The sequence below is a fragment of the Elgaria multicarinata genome, chromosome 10 (assembly GCF_023053635.1).
Source record: "Elgaria multicarinata webbii isolate HBS135686 ecotype San Diego chromosome 10, rElgMul1.1.pri, whole genome shotgun sequence".
In the NCBI taxonomy this organism is placed as follows: Eukaryota; Metazoa; Chordata; class Lepidosauria; order Squamata; family Anguidae; genus Elgaria; species Elgaria multicarinata.
The window spans coordinates 75900605-75922138 of record NC_086180.1 but is presented as its reverse complement, the minus strand read 5'-3'; the positions used below and the strand labels follow the sequence as shown (position 1 = coordinate 75922138).

Below are 21534 nucleotides of genomic sequence, written 5' to 3'. Positions count from 1 at the left end.
TGTTGTTGTGAGGATAAAGTGGAGAGAAGGATTATGTATGCTGCCTTGGGTTCCTTGGAGGAAAAAAGGCAAGATACAAATGCAATAATAAAATAAATATGCAATTACCCCAGGGCTGGGGAAATTGCATATTTTCCCCTTCCGTCTAGTGGGTGGAAAATGGTGGGTGGTTGCTGCCATTAGCACAGAGGGAAAGAAAGGGCAGGCAGTTGCTGAGGCTTGCGCAATTGGGATGGATGTTGGCTGATATTGTAAAACCCTAGCAGCAAGAATGGCGCCTGGGGACACATTGGTGCCCATGGACACCATCTTGCCTACCCCTGGTCTAAACTAACCAAACCTCAGATGTAACAGGGAACTCTAGTTAATTTAAAAGTGGAAGTGGATTTTTAAATCTCTTTGCAGCCACACCAGAGGAGTATCATAGAATCATAGAATAGGGGTCTATTAGGCCATCGAAGGGGCCTATAAGGAGCCATCGAAGTCCAACCCCCTGCTCAATAGGGGGGAATGGGGGAGAAATGTATTCACTTTGATTTTTAATGGAGACATATGCATTTGGCACTATCCAACCCAATACATTTAAATTTGTAATTTTGCATTGCTGCTGTTTTTATCTGGTTGAGCTTTTATATTGTATTTTATATTATGGTTTTATACTGTTGTTTTATACTTCGAATGTTTTTAATTTTTGTGAACCGCCCAGAGAGCTCCAGCTATTGGGCGGTATAGAAATGTAATAAATAAATAAATAAATAAATAAATAATAAATGAATAAACCAAAATGCAGATAAACCTCAAAATGTGCATTTTATCTAATTTTGTGATGCAGTTCCAATTAGCAACCGAAAAACTCATGGAGAGCCAATCAGCTCAAATTCGCTGAGTGCTGCCAGTCCACCCCAGTCCCATGTGTTTGGCGATGTGCAATTCCGAGTCCTCCAGAAAGTGTGCAAGTCCCCCGGCACACCATTAGCCTTTGAGAGGACTTTAAGGCCACAAATGGTGGGGGTAGGGAAGAGGCAAAATGCACTTTCCAGGGCCTCCAGAAAGTGTGCAATTCCCCTGGCATGTCATTAGTGTGCTTTGCCATTGCCTTTCCCTGCCTTTGGGGAAATTGCATTTCTCCTTCCACCTCTGCCGTCAGTGGTGGGGAGGACAGAAACGCAATTTCCCCAAGGGTGGGGAAAATACGCAATTTCTCCAGCCTTGGGGAAATTGTGTATTTTCTCTTGCTGCATTAATGGTGGCCGCCATTAACATAGCAGGGGGAAAGGAGGACAAAGGGCATGTACAGGTCAGGGTGTGAGTTCTGCCTGGATTTTCACCCCTCTTGTTATGCAGGAGCCATGGAGCGAAAATCCACCTGGCGCATCTGTCAGGGCCCGGGAGGGCCGGACATGGAGGTATCCACCCTCCTTGCAGGCCCAAGTGGATTTTCACCCCGTTGCTAGTTCCAATAAGAAAATGTGTATATTAGGTTAAAGTGGACACAAAATGTCCGTATTAGTGAAAACAACATGGAGAATACATCATATCAGGTGAAATTGCTTGCAAAAAATGTGTATATTAAGAAACATGCATACAAGCATGCGTATGTTAGGAGAAATGCAAATTAAAATTCTTGTGTGGGCTGTAAAAAGCAACACAAACTGAAGTGGAAAGGTGATGAACTGAAATTAAGGTTGGAAAAATGCAAAATTGACCAAAACTGAAAGTTGTTTGATTTGTCTATTCCTAGGGAGGAGGGAAGGTGTGAGGCTGTGGCTCGTTACCATAGCGGTAGACCAGAGTTTGCGTTTCACCAGAAATGGGCCGATAATTTGGATACAAAGGTGTACTTCTGCATGTGTACTTCTTCCACTCCTATAAAGCCTGTTTTACACCTCATACTATAATACCGCATGAGAAAAGTGAAACTAAACCCAAATTTTGTTTTTCTACTTCTGCGAGAACTTCCACAAAAACATGTGTAAGTTCTTGCTCAATACGAATTATGAAATTGCTACAGAACTCTTATAGCACAGCATCCTGCATGAACTCTTTGGAAAGAATTTGTAGAAAGTGCTTGCAGTTTTTTTGGATAGGACCAAATGCTCTTAACAGCCAAACCTCTTTAGAGAAGGAGATGCCATCAACCCACTGATAAATTGAATTTGTAAGAATAGGGACTTTATACAGCCTGAGGGGTAGTGAAAGGGTGAATGCCTCTTAGTACTTGCATCTGAGAAAACTATTTGTCATATCAAAACATCTAATGTACTGTGTAGTAATATATACTTAGCTCAAAAACAGCTTGAAATCTGCACTCGAGAGCCAGTCTATGCATTAGAAATATAAGTATTAAAATAATGCATAATTCAATGAACTGGGAACATACTTTCCTCCTCCATGAAGGGACCGTTATTGAGAAGGATTCTTTTTAACATGCCATACTTGCCTGAAGGCATGTTGTATTCAAAGCAATGAGTGGAAAAATATTTTCCCTTGTTATGTGCTTCAACTATTGGAGCTACAGCAGATTTATAGGCACTATGAGAGAAGGTATTAAAAAATCCTACATTAAAGTTGCACAACAAAAGAAATAAAAAAGGGAGTGAAGAATAAATGAGGGCTTATTTGCAATGCAGTTTTCTCACTGCAAGGAAATTTTGTAGATATATCACTCTTGATAGATGTCTTTACCGTACTTGTTTTTTTGGTTGAGTTCATGAGGAATCTTACTGTCATATATCTAAAAAGTTTCGTCGTTGTTTTTAAGGAAGTCCAAGAATTTTGGTTGTGCTGAGAAAAGAATTGAACAAGCCCCATAACACCGGACATGGATGCAAGAGGAAAATGTGTGTTCTCCAAAAATTGTTTGTAAGTTATTCAGTACATGATCAAACAAGCAGTTTGTAGTTGTGTAACTTTAAAATTGTGCTATTTCATGCTTCAGACTATGGGGAGGGGAATTGTGTAACTTTATTATTTATTTATTTATTTAAAATATTTATATCCCGCCCTATATCACTAAGATCTCAGGGCGGCGTACAGATAAAAACATACAGAATTAAACAATAAATATACACAGTTAAAAACAAATTAAACCATAATCCAAGTTAAAATAATATATAATTTAAAAGCAATAGATGCAGTTAAAACAGTTAAAACAATGTGCCAGTGAGTTTAACCATTAAAGGCTTTGTTAAAAAGCCATGTTTTTACTTGGCGTTGAAATGCAATCAATGTTGGCGCCAATCGGGCCTCCAAGGGGAGGGCATGCCACAGTCGGGGTGCCACCACAGAGAAAGCCCTCTCCCTTGTCCCATCATAATGTATATGTTGCATTGGTGGGATGTGGAGAAGGGCTCCTCCAACAGATATAAGGTCTCGGGCAGGCACTTTGAAAAATGTGCATGTTTTTGTGCAATTTTCCTGTTCGACTGTTCCATCCATGCAAATCCAAAAGAGATCACAAATAACAATGGTAAATAAGACGAGGAAAACACCAGGCTAATGGTCGGAGAATCTGGGCAAAGGTGAATTTGCTTGTTCACCCATGCCTATTGTTTTTAATTTTATTTCTTTTGCAGTTCTGGAGCTGTAGGCTACATGATCAACTCATTCATATGACTGGGTTTCATGTCTACCTCAGCCATGTTAACTATCAATGGGTAAGAAATAAACAGATAGATAAAGGCTCAGTTCACACAACACGTTTCTCAATGGTGGTTTTACAATTCCACGGTGCTTTTACATCACTGTTGAGAAATGTGTTGTCTGGTGGGAAAACTCTATGCAACGGTGGAGTTTTTTGGGAAAACACACCATGCAGAATATCCACGCTGCACAGAAGAGAGTTCCTGCACAACCATTGTGTGCTGTGTTGTGTGGAGGGCTCTGTGGAGTTTTCCATTGCATTGAGTTGTCTTTCCCCACTGATTACAGAGTTCCCTGGCAAGAGCAGCAAAAGGAGTAAGTGCCGCTCTAGGAGAGCTGCTGGGATACCATCGGGAGGACCAGGGCAGGAGAGAGGATGGAGGAACTGTCCATCAAATATTGTGATGGATTTTATTCGGCTGTTGGGCAGTATAAAAATGTAATAAATAAATAAATAAATAAATAAATAAATATATATATATTCAACTCCATGGTAGCTCACAGTCACACAATGGTGGAGTTAGAAAATGCTGTGTGGGGAGTGATTTCTAAAAACTCAACCACTGAGTTGAGTTTTCACACTGCATTGACTAATGTGTTGTATGAACTGAGCCAAAAAAAGACTAAGTGGATAGGGAAATCCAGCTGTTGTCATTGCCTGGTATTCTGTTGTCTAGTTGCTGCTTATGAAATTCACATGTAGCTAAACTTAAATTGGAGTGTACCACTGTGGTATCTTGTAGAACCAGAAGAACGCAGGTGATGACCATCCTAAATATTTTGCATTCCAAATGCATAACTATTATTTGGTGCAAGTATATGTAGATTTCATAGCACATCAGGGCTAGGCTGCATACAATATTATTTATTTGGAATGGTACTAAGAATATGTCAATTTCCCCCTGCTTACTTTGGGGAAAAGGCAACGGTTTTAGTACTTATGAGATCTTCTCAACAGCCTTTTAATTATTGACAGAAACTGATCTATATGATGGAAACAAGATTAACAAAGTGTGCTGTTTAGGGCTGTATAATCCTGCTGCTGGTGGTGGCAAATTAGGGTCAGACTACTGACACCATTGACATGGTTTTGTAAATTGTGCAAGATTATAGGGACGAGCTAGATTGGGATTATGGCATTCCACTACAAACTCTCCAGGAGATGGAGTGCATTGAAGAGAGGGATAGGCGAACCCCATGCATCCTGTTTGCACTCTGCTCGTTGACTTCCACCAGCTGCCTGATCTTGTTTGGTGCATGGGGCAAATGACCAGATGGTCCACGGGTGCCAAGTAAGAACTCATGATTTTTTTTTATCCATGAGCTGTGATTTTTCACAAAATCATGGGTGAGGTTATTTAGGGAAATCACGATCTGTGGTGGTAAATATCATAATTTGCATAACATTGCAGATGTAGAGGACCTTTTACATCTGTATTTTTGCACAAATAGCACTGTTCACAGCCGTGAATTTGCACAAATCACCATTTATGTAAAAGTTAACACCCACGATTTTGCGCAAATCATACTTTGTACACACCCACGTCCACACACAAAAGGTGGAAAACCGTAGGCCTGACCAATTCAGCGAGCCCTGAGTCGAGTGAACTCAAGGATCTGAAAACTGACATCTGGGGCACCAAGTTGGCGAAAACACACTGAACTCCACCCCCAAAGTGGATTCCTCCAACATCACTATTGGAGGATTTGGAACCTTGAAGAGGGCTTGACTTGCTTCATGAACCTAATAAATGGTCTCTCTGCTATTGTGGACGGAATTTAAAAAAAAAGGTAAATTAGAAAGACAAACAAGCTCATATGTTCATCACTCAACTTATCATTCATCCTTAAATTTTCATAGGATGCTTTTACATTTCAGACTGTCTTCATTTTCACTTTCATCTGTAAGATTTTAAGATACTTCTTCAATAAGCAGGTTTTAAATTAGCCATCCCTGAGGGGGGAAAAGAGGTTTTTTGACTTATTTTTAGTGATGTTGAACTAATTTTAGCAATGAAGCACAAATCAAAGCTTGATTAACTGCTGGAAGCATAATTATGTGCAGTAAAAATTTATCTTGCATTTCAGTACTGAATATATATGTATATTTTTAAAACTTTGGCAATGATCAGTTTAGAAGAAAACCCAGCTGAAAGGTTTTGTTTTCATTTGAATGAACTTTAGTAAAGTAGGAACATCTGAGTAGGGGGGATTGTTAACAGCAACAAGATTAAATCCAAGATAAGAATGTGGGCAACCAAAGGTTTGAATATCTTCTATGGAGGGTGGACTTTATCAAATGAATTCCAGAGGAACATCTGTATTTTAATGAAGCTTTTGGTACATTGTGGGATTGTGCTGTGACCAAAGCTGATCCTCCCCTGAAGGACCAACTGGGCTGTGACCAAAGCTGACCCTCCCCTGAAGGACCAACTGGGCTGTGACCAAAGCTGACCCTTCCCTGAAGGACCAACTGGGCTGTGACCACAGCTGACCCTCACGTCAGGCAGTGGAGTAGGAGGAGTGGCAAATTGAGTTTTCCCTGCCCCTTCCAGGAGCAAAGCAGGGGAGACTGGTCTCAACCCCCCACCAATTGGTTCGTGCTGAGAATCCTCTCAGTACAAACCAGAGAGCGGGCCAGATCTATGGAGAACCAAATCAGGTGGAGGTAGCAGCTAGCACAGCTCCTCAGAGAGCCAACCAGACTCAAATGCATGGCTCTGAGGGGGTTCTTCCTCAGAGCCAGACGTTGCATGACTGGAGAAGCATACGGGAGATTGCCTAGGCCATTCTGTGAGATATGGCTCCTCCAGAGGAGGTGCCAGAGCTAACAGAGGATGGGTGGCTGCTCTGAAGGCGAGGCGTATCGGGAAATTGCCTGCAGCACAGGCGACCTCCAGGGCAGCTCTCCAGAGGGCAGGCAGTGGTAAAGACTAGGGTAATGTGAGCGATGTGAGAGTCCTGCAATGGAAGTGGGTGTGGGGGTTGTGTGATCATGATGGCAGGGGCATGATGGCAGCGTGGGCAAGCTCTTCCACCTCAGGTGGTGGAAAAGCTTGCTCCAGCATTGACTACAACAACTTCTCCACATGTGCTTGAGCAACAGTTTACAAAATAGCATTAATACATGTTTTCTCCTGTGACTGAAACCAGGGTCTTTTTTTGGACTGGAGGTCTATTGACAGAAAAGTGCAGGAACAAAATTGCCATTAATTGCTGCGTCACAATGTAGAATATCTGAAGGAACATTTTCAGCATTTATCAAAGTCAAGCATGAGGCAAAAATTAAAACTGGATGCTTAAGGATACTTGCCTGAAATCCAAGGAGCTTTTCACTCGGCTTAATATGTCTCTGGAATTCACACTCTACTGGTTGTATCACTTTGATTCCATCTTCATAAAACACATAGAACATATTCCCAATTCCCAGACCTTAGAAATAAAGATATATTTAAATGTACAAAAATTAAAGCAGCCAGGAAATTATTATTTTTAAACAAAAGCCTTGACTATTTTTGGCCAGAGAACAATTTGTTAATGCACATGATGTTAATAAAACTAATCCTATGAGATTTTTAAATTATTATTATAGACCTAATCTGAAATGTCAACGTGATTCACATTATAGTTCCCATGAGAAACAAAATGACTTCATAAATACCAATCTGGAAACATATGCCACACTTTGAAAGTGCCTTAGGATCAAATAGAAATATATTCCTTCTCTTATTGCTCTATTTGTGAGGGCTGGAAGAGGTGAAATAAAATTTCATCAGGACAAAGAAAAAGTCCTGGATGGATTGAGTTTTTCTTTTCATAAGGCCTTATTATATGCAAATATATATTATGAGTTGTATATGCTAGCTTGGCTTTGCTTTAGTAGAAAGTACTTCCACTACCACAAGTTCACAACCTGATTTCCAGACTCACCTAATCCCCCCCACCTGCCCCAAAGAACTGGTCCTGAGTGTTGGGCAACTCTCTGAAACAGAGTGAACCACAGGACGGCAGTAATTAAGGGGAATAAGCAAAAATCAGGTGTTGACTTATACAAGCAGAAGTACGTTACATAGCAAAGCCAACACTGAATACGCTATGTGCGTTCTAGCACTGCAAAAAGAGCATTCTGTCTTATAATTTATTGCAAATTAGGCACCCTACAAAATTAATAATATGAATGAGCATAAACGTTCATGGGACCCTACATTATACCAGTCACTTTACTATTAAGCAAAGGAGACATTGGCCCCGTTCAGAAGACACCTTAAACCATGGCTTTAACCAGGGTGGTTAAGCCAGAAAGCCAGGCTGTGTTCAGAAGACACCTTAAACCTTGTCTTTAACCATGGTGAATAAAGCAAAAAGTCTAATTCACCATGGTTAATGGTGTCATCTGAACACGACCTGGCTTTCTGGTTTATCCACTGTGGTTAAAGCCATGGTTTAAGGTGTCTTCTGAACGGGCCCATTCTCTTAAGTTAGCTACAGCACTCGAAGCCAAGCATTCAGTTACTGCATGGTTTGCATGCATGTTTTTGCTCACACAAGTTGTCTTGGCCCAATTTTCAGCCACTTGGCCCCTTGCCCCAACCCAAAGAGTTGGGCACCCTTACCCTACAGCATTTATGTGGGGCTGAGGTAGCAGTAAAGTCTGCTTTAGCCATCCCAGTTGCATGCACTCATAATATCCTAAGAGGTACCAAAATTGTGACAGGCATAGTATAGATTGGAGTAAAAGCTTCCAAGGTCCCCTGAATGTAGCTCATGTAGCAAAGTAATATAATCTAAAGGCAATTAGCAAGATACACCTCTCTCAATGCATTTCTATGCCCATTGAGAAATTCAATTGATTTTTACAGACATGAAGATGGGATGAAGTATGGAGAGAGCGCATTTATCAGGCTCTAACACGATTAAATTCATGACTATGGCCCATCGTACGAATGTACAAGGATTTTGTTTCTCTTCACTAATCATGTTCACAATCGTGAACACAAATGCAAGCCAGAGCACTGTTTTTCAAGAACTGTCTGTGAATTCACAATTTGCGACTGTGTTCTGAAAATGTATACTTTAAAATAAATGTGCACTGATGTGCATTTCTACAAAAATACACATTTCTACGTATTAGTCAATGGTGGAAAAGCATGCAATTTTGAATAAAATGGACAGTCAGAAATGCTCACTTTTCTCATTGAAATGTGTATTTTCTCCTTTACAACCGAGTAAAAAAAAATAGGGCAAAAATGATCAACCCAAAATGAGTTTTGAAGTGATTTTTAGAGAATTTAGGTGAGCTCAGAAATGGCTGGTTTTCCAATCCCTAGCCATTCTCAATTTCAGCTGACTGACCCAGCAGACAGCCAACTTGGAGGAACAAAGCTATATCATCAACATATTCTTACAATCTTTATCTCCCTCCCTCCTTCTCTCTAATATTTATATCCTACCTTTCTAGTTCAAAAATTAAACTACTCAATGTAGCTTACAAAGACAAAGTGAAAACCAGAAACAACAAAACATTTACTACAAAATAAAGGAAGAATAGCAGGTAAACCACAACAAAAAGAAGAGAAACCAGGTGGGGCAGGGGTTAAACCAATGTTTTAAAGCTCAGCGGATGGCAACAAGGGAGAGGACCTTTTCTGTAGTGGCTCCCAATTATGGAAAGATCTCCCTGGTGAGACCCACCTGGTGCCGACCTTGTTATCTGTTCAGCACCACGTTAAGACTTCTCTTTGGTATTTAACAGCATATGTTGAGTTTTAACTGACTCCAAAACTAGCTTTGGCCTGGCTGAGTGTTTTAAAAATGTTTAAAATCTTAGCCTGTTTTTATATTTTTGTTTTTAAATTGTGTATATTGATTTTTTTTAATGTTCAGTCCTTTTAATCTAATCTTTGTAATCTTTGTAAACCACCCAGAGAGCTTTGGCTATGGGGCAGAATATAAAGGTAATAATAAAGTCAAAGGCCAGTATAAAGAACTAAGGGCATGTCAACACCATACCTATATCCTCAGGTCATCTCTGGATCATCTCTGTGTGTCTAAATGACACACAGGGGATCCAGGGGGCAACCCGGGATGACTACGGACTTTCCCTGGGATATCAGGAACTGTGGAAAACCTGATTTTCCCACGGTCCTGGGACCATTTTGAGGAGCATAGGCTGTGTGGCCACTGCTCTCAGGTCATCCCTTCCTCCCCGTGAATAGCAGAGCTCTTAAAATGGGCACAGAGCAACATGGGGGCAGACTGTGCCCATCAGGGGTGGTGGGGTGGTGGAACGGGATCAGTTTTTTTTTAAAAAAAAAAAACTGGTGGAATGCAAATGCATGCCTTCTCTGTTGTTTACAAAATAAATGGCAGCCGCGACATCCCTCCTTACTTCCGGGACATCGCGCGGCCGTCAAGACGCTGGGGGAGGATCACAGAAGCAGGTAAGTCCATGATATTCCACCCTCCCTCCCCCTACACCCTATGGTGTAGACATGCCCTGAATCTCCAGAAAATAACATACCTTATAGATCAGGGCCTTATAGACATTATAGAGGCTACTTAGAAATTCAGTGCATTCCTATGGCCATTTTTAAAAATCCAATGTATTTCTGTAGTGTTCTCTGCCATTCCTCTTAGTATGTCCCAGTCCTGTACTGAATGCAGAGATCTACTGTGACAAACGTTTGTCTATATTTGCATACTAACCAGAAAAAAAGCTCCTGTGCATTTAGCAGCAGCAGCTGAGGGAAGGATCCAAGAGTGACTGTGCACTCTGCTATTTGCATTGCACTAGCAGAAACCGAAAGGTGCACAGTGTCAATAGCACTATAATGTTTGTCATACTATTGACATTGCACAAGTGTTGGTTTCTGCTACGGCAATGTCAATAGCGCAAGCTTACGGACACCACTGTACCCTTTCCTTGATCTGTAGAACTCATCAGCAGGTGAATCTTTTCACAGCATGGAGCGCTATCACTTAAGGGCTGCAGATCAAGCAGCTCGCAAATGCATTAGAGCAGAAGTCAATGAAAAAGAAGGTAACTGCTTGCATTGGCTGCCTATACGTTTCCGAGCCCAATTCAAGGTGCTGGTTTTAACCTATAAAGCCTTACATGGCTTGGGACCACAATACCTAATGGAACGCCTCTCCCGACACTATGCTCAACGTCTAAAGTCCTCCTCCACGTGCCTACCCTGAGGGAAGCTCAGAGAATGGCAACAAGGGAGAGGGCCTTTTCAGTGGTGGCCCCCCAATTATGGAATGACCTCCCTGACAAGGCTCGCCTGGCGCCAACATTGTTATCTTTTCAGCACCAGGTCAAGACTTTTCTCTTCTCCCAGGCATTTAACAGCATATGCTGAGTTTTTTAACTGACCCCAGAATAGTTGTTTTTAAATGGATATTGTCTGTTTTTCTTTGTAGTTTATGCTTTTTATGGTTTAAAATTTTGTATATTTCTTTTTAATGTTCACTGTTTTTAACTTTTGTAAACCGCCCAGAGAGCTTCGGCTCTGGGGCAATATATAAATGTCATAAATAACAGCAGCAGCAACAAGAACAACCCCATGAGCGTCCCTTGTTATCAAATGCAATAAAACATGACATTTAAAAATTAAAAATCTTTCTAATTGAAGAGCTTTTACTGAAATGCTTATAATAAAGAATTCTATTTGTTGTACACAGGTTCTATGTAGTCAATCTCTTTTACCTTTTATTTTATCTTCAGTTCTATTCATCACAATTCAACTGATTTTTGCCACACCAACCACCTACCCCATAGTTACACACATTCACACTGAAGTATGAATGATGATTTTTAAAATATGTTATTATGACTGTTCAAAGTTTTTGAACATTACAGACAACAACTTGTCAACCATCATCTGGGTCTCGGACATGAGTAGTATAAATATTTATTTTCAAAGCCTGAACATTAAAATGTTAGCATGCATTTTTGTTTTGTGTAATAATATTTTCATATTTTCCTTTAATTTAAAATTAATATGGATGAAAAGTTATATGAGAGTAAAATGACTGGTTAGGCCCAATTTTCACTTCCATCTTTGATAGATTCATTGATTGATTCATTGTTTTCACTTTTAATTTTGAATGCGCTACATATGTGGTGAGATCTGAGAGCCAAATTAGATATGACATTAAATGTGTTACTGCATTTCACATGCGCTGTAAGAATAAATCCTACAGCCCCTAGACAGCATCCCTGGGCCCTAGAATAGTCTAGAAAATGTCTTCTGAGACCATAGACAGACCTATGACCTTGGTTTTTATTTTGTTTTTAAATGGAGCTCCATTTTCAGCACCTTCTAAGCTTGATGAAGATTTCTATGAGGACAGAACTCCTAAGAACTACATTCTATGAGGGTGTCTAAATATTTTTGCTGGGTTGGGGCATGGTCAGGGGCTGGGAAGGTTTAGAATCCCTCATATCCTCAGCTACTTCCTCTCCATACATTGGTACTCACCCCAGAACCCCCAGGTTACCCCTTCTATGAGGTCAGAGTTCTAACTTCATAGAGGTCTCCATGGGGTCTCGGTGGAGCAGAAAAGAGGACTCTGGTTTTTTAAAGAAAACTGAGGTCACAGGCCTGTCTACAACCTTCAAGGAGTTTTTCTAGACAAACCTATGACCCCTGAAATAAGAACATAGAAACATAAGACGTGCCATGCTGGATCAGACCAAGGTTCCATCTAGTCCAGCACTCTGTTCACACAGTGGCCAACCAGCCATCAGCCAGGGACCAAAAGGCAGGACATTGTGCAACAGCACCCTCCCACCCATGTTCCCCAGCAACTGGTGCACACAGGCTTACTGCCTCGAATACTGGAGATAGCACACAACCAGCAGGGCTAGTAGCCATTGATAGCCTTCTCCTCCAGAAATTTATCCAACCCCCTTTCAAAGCCATCCAAATTGGTGGCCATCACTACATCTTGTGGTAGTGAGTTCCATAATTTAACTTTGTGCTGCGTGAAGCAGTACTTCCTTTTATTTGTCCTGGATCTCCCACCAATCAGCTTCATGGGATGACCCTGGGTTCTAGTATTTTGAGAGAGGGAGAAAAATGTCTCCCTATCCACATTCTCCACACCATACATAATTTTGTACACATAGAATGCTGTCTATAGACCACAGGATTGCACACTAAACAAAATAAGAATAGTCTCTATGGGTCACAAGTAACCAAATTATGACTGCCATGTCTACTTTGGCTAAGGATATTGGAGGAATCCATCTGGGGAGACAAGTTCAACAAGCTTTAATCAACTGAGCGTCCTGGACTTCATCTCTCTTACCTGCAAGCTGGCCTGACTCGATGAACATTGCCTTCAGTCAGCAGGCACATTTTGGGCTCCCCCCCTTAAATTGGCATTTACACAAACTACTTGCCAGATTTTCCTAGAGGCCCTGGCTTAGTTTGCTGTAGGCTTTCCCCCCAAATCCAGGATCTCTTCTCAGAGTTCTCACCCTTTAAATCAACATTTGTGCAAATTGCAGCAATAATTTACTTAATTTGTGCAAATTGCACCCTTAATGCGCTTAATTTGTGCAAACTGCACCTGCAATTTACATCAGTTAAGCATGTTTATGCAAATTAAGCAAATTATGGCCGCAATTTGTGCGAGCTACGCAAGTTGTGGCTGCATTTCCCCCAAAATATTATGGCCACAATTTGGGCAAATTAATCAAATTACATCTGCAATTTCTGCAAACGATACAAATTGTGGCTACAATGTGCATCCATGTCAATTTATGGTGGTGGTGGGGAAGAGTTCGTGGATTTCAGGAAAAAGCCCATGGCTTGGCTCACAAATGCAAGCTGAGCCATAGGCTATGGAGAAATCCAGCAAGTCTAAAAGATTTCTGCATGACAGCCATGCCTGACTTTGTCCCTTAAATGCATGCTTTAATGATCCTATAGAAAGAAATAGGATTAATATTTAACTATGGCTGGATTGTGGCCAATATAACTACCTTTGTTCTTGTTAAACACTTACCTTCCAATTGGCATGTCCTAGAAAATAAAACAACCGACTCAACTTTTATGCCATTATATATCACAAGATGTAAATTCTGGTATAAGCCAGTAAACTCTCCAATCTCCCCCTCTCCCTCATCCAAACTTTCGAAGTTTTAAAATACTATAGCTTTGCATCTCCAAGTGTAAAACAACAACAATTCTTTGTTAATCTGGATAACTCTCTGCAAAATACGAATGATTCACATTCTTGGGTCAACAGTCTGACTGAAGATAAGCTGATTGGCTGAATGATTTAGGGCAGTAAGAGGACAAGGTAAGTCCCCACAGGGAGTTTTATCCATAACTGAAATATACCCATGAAAATTTCAGAAACAAAGGTTTATAAATACGGCAAACTCCCCCTGCCCTCCACCAAAGACTTTAGGATTTCTTTCATTATGGACACTGACAATGCTATATATGAGAATTAAAAGGAAAGGGCAATTTATGAAGAATGACAATGAATGCTTAATTAACATTTAATTTCTATAGCTATTGTCTGCTAACAAGGAAGTTAACACATTCACGAGATATGGAAATTACTAATAGAATACGAAAATGTGATATTAGTACCTTCCTCTCTCCAAAGTATGTTTGCAACTGCAGCGTGTAAGAGAGAAAGAACAGAAGACACAAATGAGTATGGAAATCACATGGAACAGCACACCAGTTTCTAAAATAATGCATCTGATACAAATTTGGTTTACAAAATAACTTCCAACGAGCATCATTTCCCTCTATCTGACTCCTAGACGTATTCTTAGCTGATGTTTATTACAGGAATTTACCCTATTTTTTGCATATTTCAGTGAAGCCAGTATATTATCTAATACAAACAACAGAGCTTTCGCTGAGATTTTTAGAAGAAATAAAGACAATACAAATGCCACAGCTGTTCTTATTGTGCTATTGTATTTATAATAAACAATGGATTTGGGAGAGGAGCATTTAATTGCAGCTAACGGAGGTGAAGCACTAACAAATCTGTCTTATGAGCAGTGCGTTGAAATGGCACTTGAGAACTGTTCCACATGATCATGATTCCTTTGAAGCTTCTGGGATTTTTCCAAGTGGCTTCAAAAGGCAAAGCTGAAGGAAATAATTCTCTGAAGAAAAACAAAAAAAAAGACTTCACAGAGCATGAAATTATTATTGAGATGTGAACTCCAGGACTGTGAAGTTTGGGGTTTTACATTTATCACACCAGAACAGAACCCCAAATCTTAGAGTACCCACATAACTTTTCTGTCCTGAAAGCATAGCTAAGCAGATAAAAACATAATAACATACATTGGAAAAACAGATAGAATCAAAATATTGCTGCTTGAGGCAGGGAACAAGATGGCATCTCGCCATTCCATGATCAAAAGTTGACCAGAGTGGCAGTTGAACCAATATTGATGATGGGATAGCATCGTCCACTTCACCTAATGGTAGCAGTCTAGCTTAGGGAGCACAGGGTGGGCCATGTGGTACATATACATATCTTTGGCCTCCAACATCTCACCCCCATTCCCCACCCCCTGTCATCTTCTGCCTAAGATGGCCACCTTATGTTGCCTAATGGTGGAGCCAGCCCAGACAACATCTTTGGTAACACACCATCCTGTATCTGTGGCTATCAAATATAAGTAAGTGTGGCCCAAAACGGCCATGGACATTAGGTTACAGTCTTATTTATACTTACTAGGAAGTTAATCCTCTTTAACTCCCAGACAAATACCTACATGAATGCAGCAGAACTATTGCAGGTCAAGTGTTCACTACAGTTTCTCATCAGAAAGATGAAGAGGGCCAGGAAGATATATTGGGATGAGTAGAATATTATTTTAGCCTGTGGGTCTCCTGAAAACCATTCCATTTCATTTTTATTTATTTTTTAGCTGCTGTATGGACTAAAGTTGCCAACTCTTCTACTCTCTTCTGATGCCACATGGCTATCTTATAGGAAACAAAAGATACAATCAGTAAACCTGACTGTTAAGTTTCAGTTCCAGGTCTAATAAAAGTTAAGCCAGAACCAATATTGGATTAACTGTTGTTACAGATTGCATTTTTGCTTCCCATAGGCCAGCCTGGTGATGCTATCAGAAAGTGTTAGAACTGGCAGATGTGCATTGTACCTCTACTTTTCTCCTTTGCTCACTTGTCCTGGTGGTTCAGAAAATGTGGGTGTATTGCCTGTTTCCCTGTATAAAATCCATGATGCCTGACACTTCACTTTCATTATCAAAAAAGCAGAAACCATATAAACATTACTTGTTTGAACCAGTGTTGTGCTGAAAATGTCTTCTGTATTTTTTCAGCCATTCTTATTAAATTTGATAGAAAAGAAATTACTTTTGAAAAGAAATTTGAAGGAGAACATTTTTGTGAAATTCTCATGAGTGTGTGTGTGCGCGCACGCACGGTTCTCATGCTAACCTTGATTATGAAGTGGCCAAGGGGTGTGTGTAACCGTCCCTTCTTTCATTATACAATACCCACCCCCCACTCCGGTCTTTGCAGCCTCCTGGTTTCCCAATTATTAACACCCAGGGGAAAATGTCATGAGGCAATTCCTCGCACGGCACTTTTTCAGCTCAGGAAGTGCTGGGGAGGATTCAGAATGTTGGAAAGGCACGTAGCACAAACATATAACAACACATTTCACCCTCAGCTACCTCACACCAATAAGATAAGCTGAAACACACACACACACATAAAAAAAACCCTAAAATACTTGCAAATGAGACTGAAGCCCAATCCCCACCCAGCTGGTATGGCTTTTGCCGGGGGTGGGGTGGGGGGAAGGAAGCCAGGAATAAAAGAAAAGGTGTGTAAGCATGCACGACACATGCGCAACCTTGTGAGGCAGGAGCGGAGCCAGAGCCAAGTGTATAAAGGTTCACCCCCGTGTAGCTCTGGCCTCTTTCTTTTTTGGCCCCACCCTCCCTCCCTATAAATCAGTATGGAATAGCCAGTCATCCTCTTTGTGTTTGTGTGTGTGTGGGGGGGGCTGAGTAGGAATTTTCCCTGCCATCTAGTGATGTTCAGGTTTTGGCCTACGCCATACTAGATCTAATCTTTCGAAGTGGAGGATAAATAGGCCAATTATAAATGGCAGGGTTGTGCGGGAAAAGTTTGGGAAGTCAGAATAGGGACGGTGAGCACTCTGGCACCTTTATGGTGATTGGCAAGCCAGAGGTCCTGCTCCTTGGGGGGTTTGCAGCTTTCATGTCAGGATATGGTTTGCCTTTGAGGACCTTCTTGTCTCATCTACTCGGCTTTGCAGCCTGAGTGGAGATGACGTGAGTTGGTCTCACCAAACACTCAAGTGTAATTGGAAAGGGCGGGCGGGTCACCCGACCCCTGTTTTCAGCTGAGTGGCTCACCATGAGGGGCAGGCTAGTTGCCTGAAGATAAATGAGCTAGATTCCCGCACGTTCACACACAGATCCATGGAGAGGAGAATCTCCATGAGTAAATAGAGAGGCCCTATTTTATCCCAAGCTCTGGTGTCTGTGTTTTATTTCTGGAACTTCCCTCTCCACTTGCAAAAATAGAAGCCTCTTTCATGAGGGAAGAAGGGTTTCAGGAAACAGGAGAATAGATTTCAATACAGAGCTAGGTTTGTCTTTAGAGCAACAGAGTTCCGCAGAGCCTATGAGTTACCCAAATCTGTATGACAAATCCTTTTCTCTGAAAACTCTGCAGACAGGAGTTTTATCTCATGGTAATAACCATGGAATAACAACCTTTGAAATAACAACAGCTGAATCGTGTATAAACAAACCCTTTTAGAGCTTCGGCTATTGGGCGGTATAAAAATGTAATAAATAAATAAATAAATTGGTAACCTTCAGCTTCTTTGTGGACTTTGGAAGCAACATTAGCCCCAAAGAGGAACATTTCTGTTGAAAACTGAGGCCTTAGCTAGACCTATCTGAAAATCCAGGAGAGAGGCAGCCTCGCATTACGATTAACGTGAGATCTCACCCTCGTTTACACGTAAGGCGCAACAACCTCAGGGAGAGAGGAGTCGCACCTGCCATTTTTTATTTTTAAAGGAGATGGAGCGCATGAATGCTCATGCGCAAAGGTAAGTTTTTTTAAAAAATTCCCCAGTCCCCCCACCCTAACCCCAATGAGAGTAATTCTCCTGAGGAGCGCTGCACACTGTGCGCAGCTCCCGGCTCCACGCATGTAATAGCGGAAACGGGCCACACACTAGCCTGGTCTAGCTAAGGCCTGAGTCTCTGGTTGTGACATCTTCAAAATGTACAACCTTGTTTAGGTTTGCATACATATGCACAGCATAAAATGCCAGCCCAAATTATTCCCAAAGAAATGAGGTAAACAGGGATTGTGGGGTATGAGATGCAACAGAGAGTTTTCATTAACAGGGAGTTTTCATAACACCCTGTGGAAGAAATGTAGGCAATAAATCAGAGTCAAAAAACCTTTTAGCTTTGTGATGTACTATAGGCAACAGACATGCCTGGTTGGAGGTGATGGCCAGGAACCTAGTAAGTCACTAGCATTCAGATCACATAACCTCTTCTCAGGTGATGAGACTTTGACATACAAAAAAGAAAAAGGGGAAAAAGTGGTCCCAGTGTTGGAAATTGATCTATTTAATGGTAGTGAAGAGGCACATTATTTTTTAAGCACAGCCTCTAGACACAAAATGCAAGAAGCAGATAATTTTCAGCTTGCTGTGGGTGAACGGATGAAAGGATTTATAGAAGTTGCTTCATAGAATGTGACAGAGTCACAGCTGCTGAACTAGGTAACACAGGGAACTGTAATTGATGTTAAAGAATAAAAAATGCAGGATAAAAAATTAATTGGGCATTAAATATTCAACTCATCTATAAATTACTGCAAGATCGTTGGGTGACAAATTTCCCTCTCGCTGGATTAACAGGTAAATAATATGAACTGTAGATCACCTGGCACAATATTCTATGAAAATATTCCAATTTAATTCTAAGATAAATCTTATCTTTATTGTTAAATATGTATTTAACATTGCCATAGCCGTTAAAATATCCATAGATTTTTTTAAAAAAAGAAAACAATGGCCATTTGCAGACTAGCTAAAAGCATATGTATCAGGGATATGAGCCTGGAATTGATATGGCGGAAGTGAAGGCAGTTCCTTTTTCACCCTGTTACAGTGTAATGATAATGGTAATGTTTGATAAATATTGCAGCCAGTTGCCATGGTTTTGTCAACAGCTAGTCTAAAACCCAGAAAAAGGGCCTGAAGGGCACGTGCTTCCCCTCCTGCTGACATTTTATTTATTTATTTATTACATTTCTATACCGCCCAATAGCCAAAGCTGTCTGGGCAGTTCACAAAAATTAAAAACATTCAAAGTATAAAACAACAGTATAAAACCATAATATAAAATACAATACAAAAGCTCAACCAGATAAAAACAGCAGCAATGCAAAATTACAAATTTAAATGAATGAAATAAATTTTATCTGCCATGTCATTCTGGGAGCTTCAAGGAATTGCATTCATAAATAGGGATGGGTGACTTCTCGGCATCCAGATTGCACGCCGTTCATTGCTCGCCGCCCAGCCCAATGCTTACCCATCCCTGCAAGAGGGAGTGTGATCCACTGGACAGTCTACAGGCACATGGCGAGAGCTTGCGGTATGCTTGAGCTACCATTTTGTGCAAAATTGCAGGTAAGCTATTTATGGAAATTGCCATTTTTACACAAAATAGTGTCTGTAAATAGCCCAATGTTTCTGCAAAATGGTGGCATGTGCTGAGTCGGGCAAGCTCTGGAATGCACAAGCTGGTGTCCAGGGCGCACAGTTGGTGAAAAGTTGCTGAACCCGAGCCCAAACTAGATTCCTCTGGCATCCCTATTCATAAGGTGACCTCATTACTAGAGAGCCATCAGTCAAAACATTAAGGGGGACTTTCTCCGTTGCCACTTCTGGGACAATTAATATCTTTGGAGAAGATTATATAATTGCTTAGCAAGTTTTGTGTTGAGGGTGTCCTGAGTAGGCAGAGCATGAGAGGTAAGGATACGAGGAATATACTCATTGATTTGCAATGGAAGAAGCATGAGTCACTCATTAAGCTTCTGTGGTAGCTTTAGGTAAAATGTTCAAATCCAGTCTTAATGTTTTGATTGCTGTGTTACCTAGGATCCCACCCACTGAATATATTTCCCTTCTATGGTTAAACGAATGTATGGATAGCTTTGGCTATTGGGCAGAATAAAAATGCAATAAATAAATAAATAAATAAAAATACAGGAAGGTACTACTATTGTATATCTTTGTTAATCATGAGTGAATGTGGTGAATGAGACGAAAAGCACAGATATGAGATGAAAATAGTTGTGGGTCAATCAAGTCTATGCAGATGCAATCCAGTCTACCACATAGATCCCATTGCATTGGGGATAGCAGATCCCTGTTTCCCCCTTAGCCACTCAAACTTTACATTCCTTGGAAAGAGAGGATAGGCCTGGATAGGTATATGGGAGGCGCACACATGCCCCCCCCCATTTCCTATAATCATGTGGCATGCAGGATGTGGGAAACAGGGCTCTGTTAAGTTCTATGGGATCCCTATCAACTCTGTTCATTTGCATGCACGATAAAAGTCATTTTTGAAATAACAATGTTTCATCTGACATCTACAAATAATTGTCCTTTTATTATTTAACACACTATTAATTGCTTAAATTCACACTGGGTAGTATCCAATAGGGGTCATGTGCATACAGCCCACCTCACCAGGCCCACACATGCCTCACCCTGCCACCCAAGGCCTGCAATCCCAGATATATATGTAGCATAATTTTGCCTTTTGTTGTAGGAATTGACAAGGAATTGCATGGCTTTGTGGGCTGAAATGAAATTTTAGTTCAAAATTGGATGTCAGCTCTGAACTTGTGACTCCTAAATTTGATGTTTATAAGGTTGTTTTATGATGGTTTTAATTTTTGTGAACCGCCCAGAGAGCTTCGGCTATTGGGCGGTATAAAAATGTAATAAATAAATAAATACATAAATAAATATATGAAAGTCTCTCATATGGTTTATTATTATACTGCTGGTGTTATGCTATAATACATTGAAGTGTGTGTGTGTGTGTGTGTGTGTGTGTGTGTGTGTGTGTGTGTTTGTATCCGTGTGTATTACTGACATCTAAGCTAACAGGCATGTTATGGGTGTACATAGGACTGATAGATATATTAGGACTGATAGATGCATTAGGTTGTTCCAGAAGAATTAGGAGTTTCAAGAGGGTTTACCAGATTATCATCTTTTGTTAAAATTATACCAAGCTGTCAAACAAGCTTAAGTCATTGCTTCATGTAGACATAAATGTAACAACTGCATGACAAAATGCTTTCACAGTGTTTTTCATTTACTTTAATCTTGAATTTCCATTTTGATGATGAATCATTATCATCTCAAAAGTATTGGCTTCTCTGGGGAACAGGAACATATCAAGACCAGGCTATCCACAAGAAACTTTAAAATAAATTGTATCTTCCATCTTCTACCAAAGCCCCAGCACAGACTATTTATTTCCTTTTATTCTTGCTAACAGCAACAGGCATCACATAGGCCACTAAAGGTCTTATCCATCACTCCATTTTCCAGCTTGCTATGAAAAATGGTATATTAATCTCTCAAGAAGCAACTCTGTAGGGCATTAAATCTTAGAAATCTAATCTCAAATTTAAAGTGTAACTGTAATGTAAACCCTGTGAAGATTTGTTTCATGTTAACAGCTTCAAACCAGTAAATTTTTGTTTTCTGGTTTTTGTTGTTGTTGTTGAAGAAATCCAGGGAAGAAAAATTGAAGCTTTATATATT

The 21534-nt window shown here is 40.5% G+C and overlaps 1 protein-coding gene across 1 annotated transcript in view; it reads right to left on the bottom strand.

Moving 5' to 3' along the window:
- Positions 1 to 21534, bottom strand: part of FSTL5 (follistatin like 5) — a 422510-nt gene that overhangs the window by 55887 nt on the left and 345089 nt on the right. Inside the window, exon 10 of the mRNA XM_063135450.1 lies at positions 6956 to 7074. Within this exon, the coding sequence (XP_062991520.1) occupies positions 6956 to 7074 (119 nt within the window). The remainder of the gene's footprint in view (positions 1 to 6955; positions 7075 to 21534) is intronic.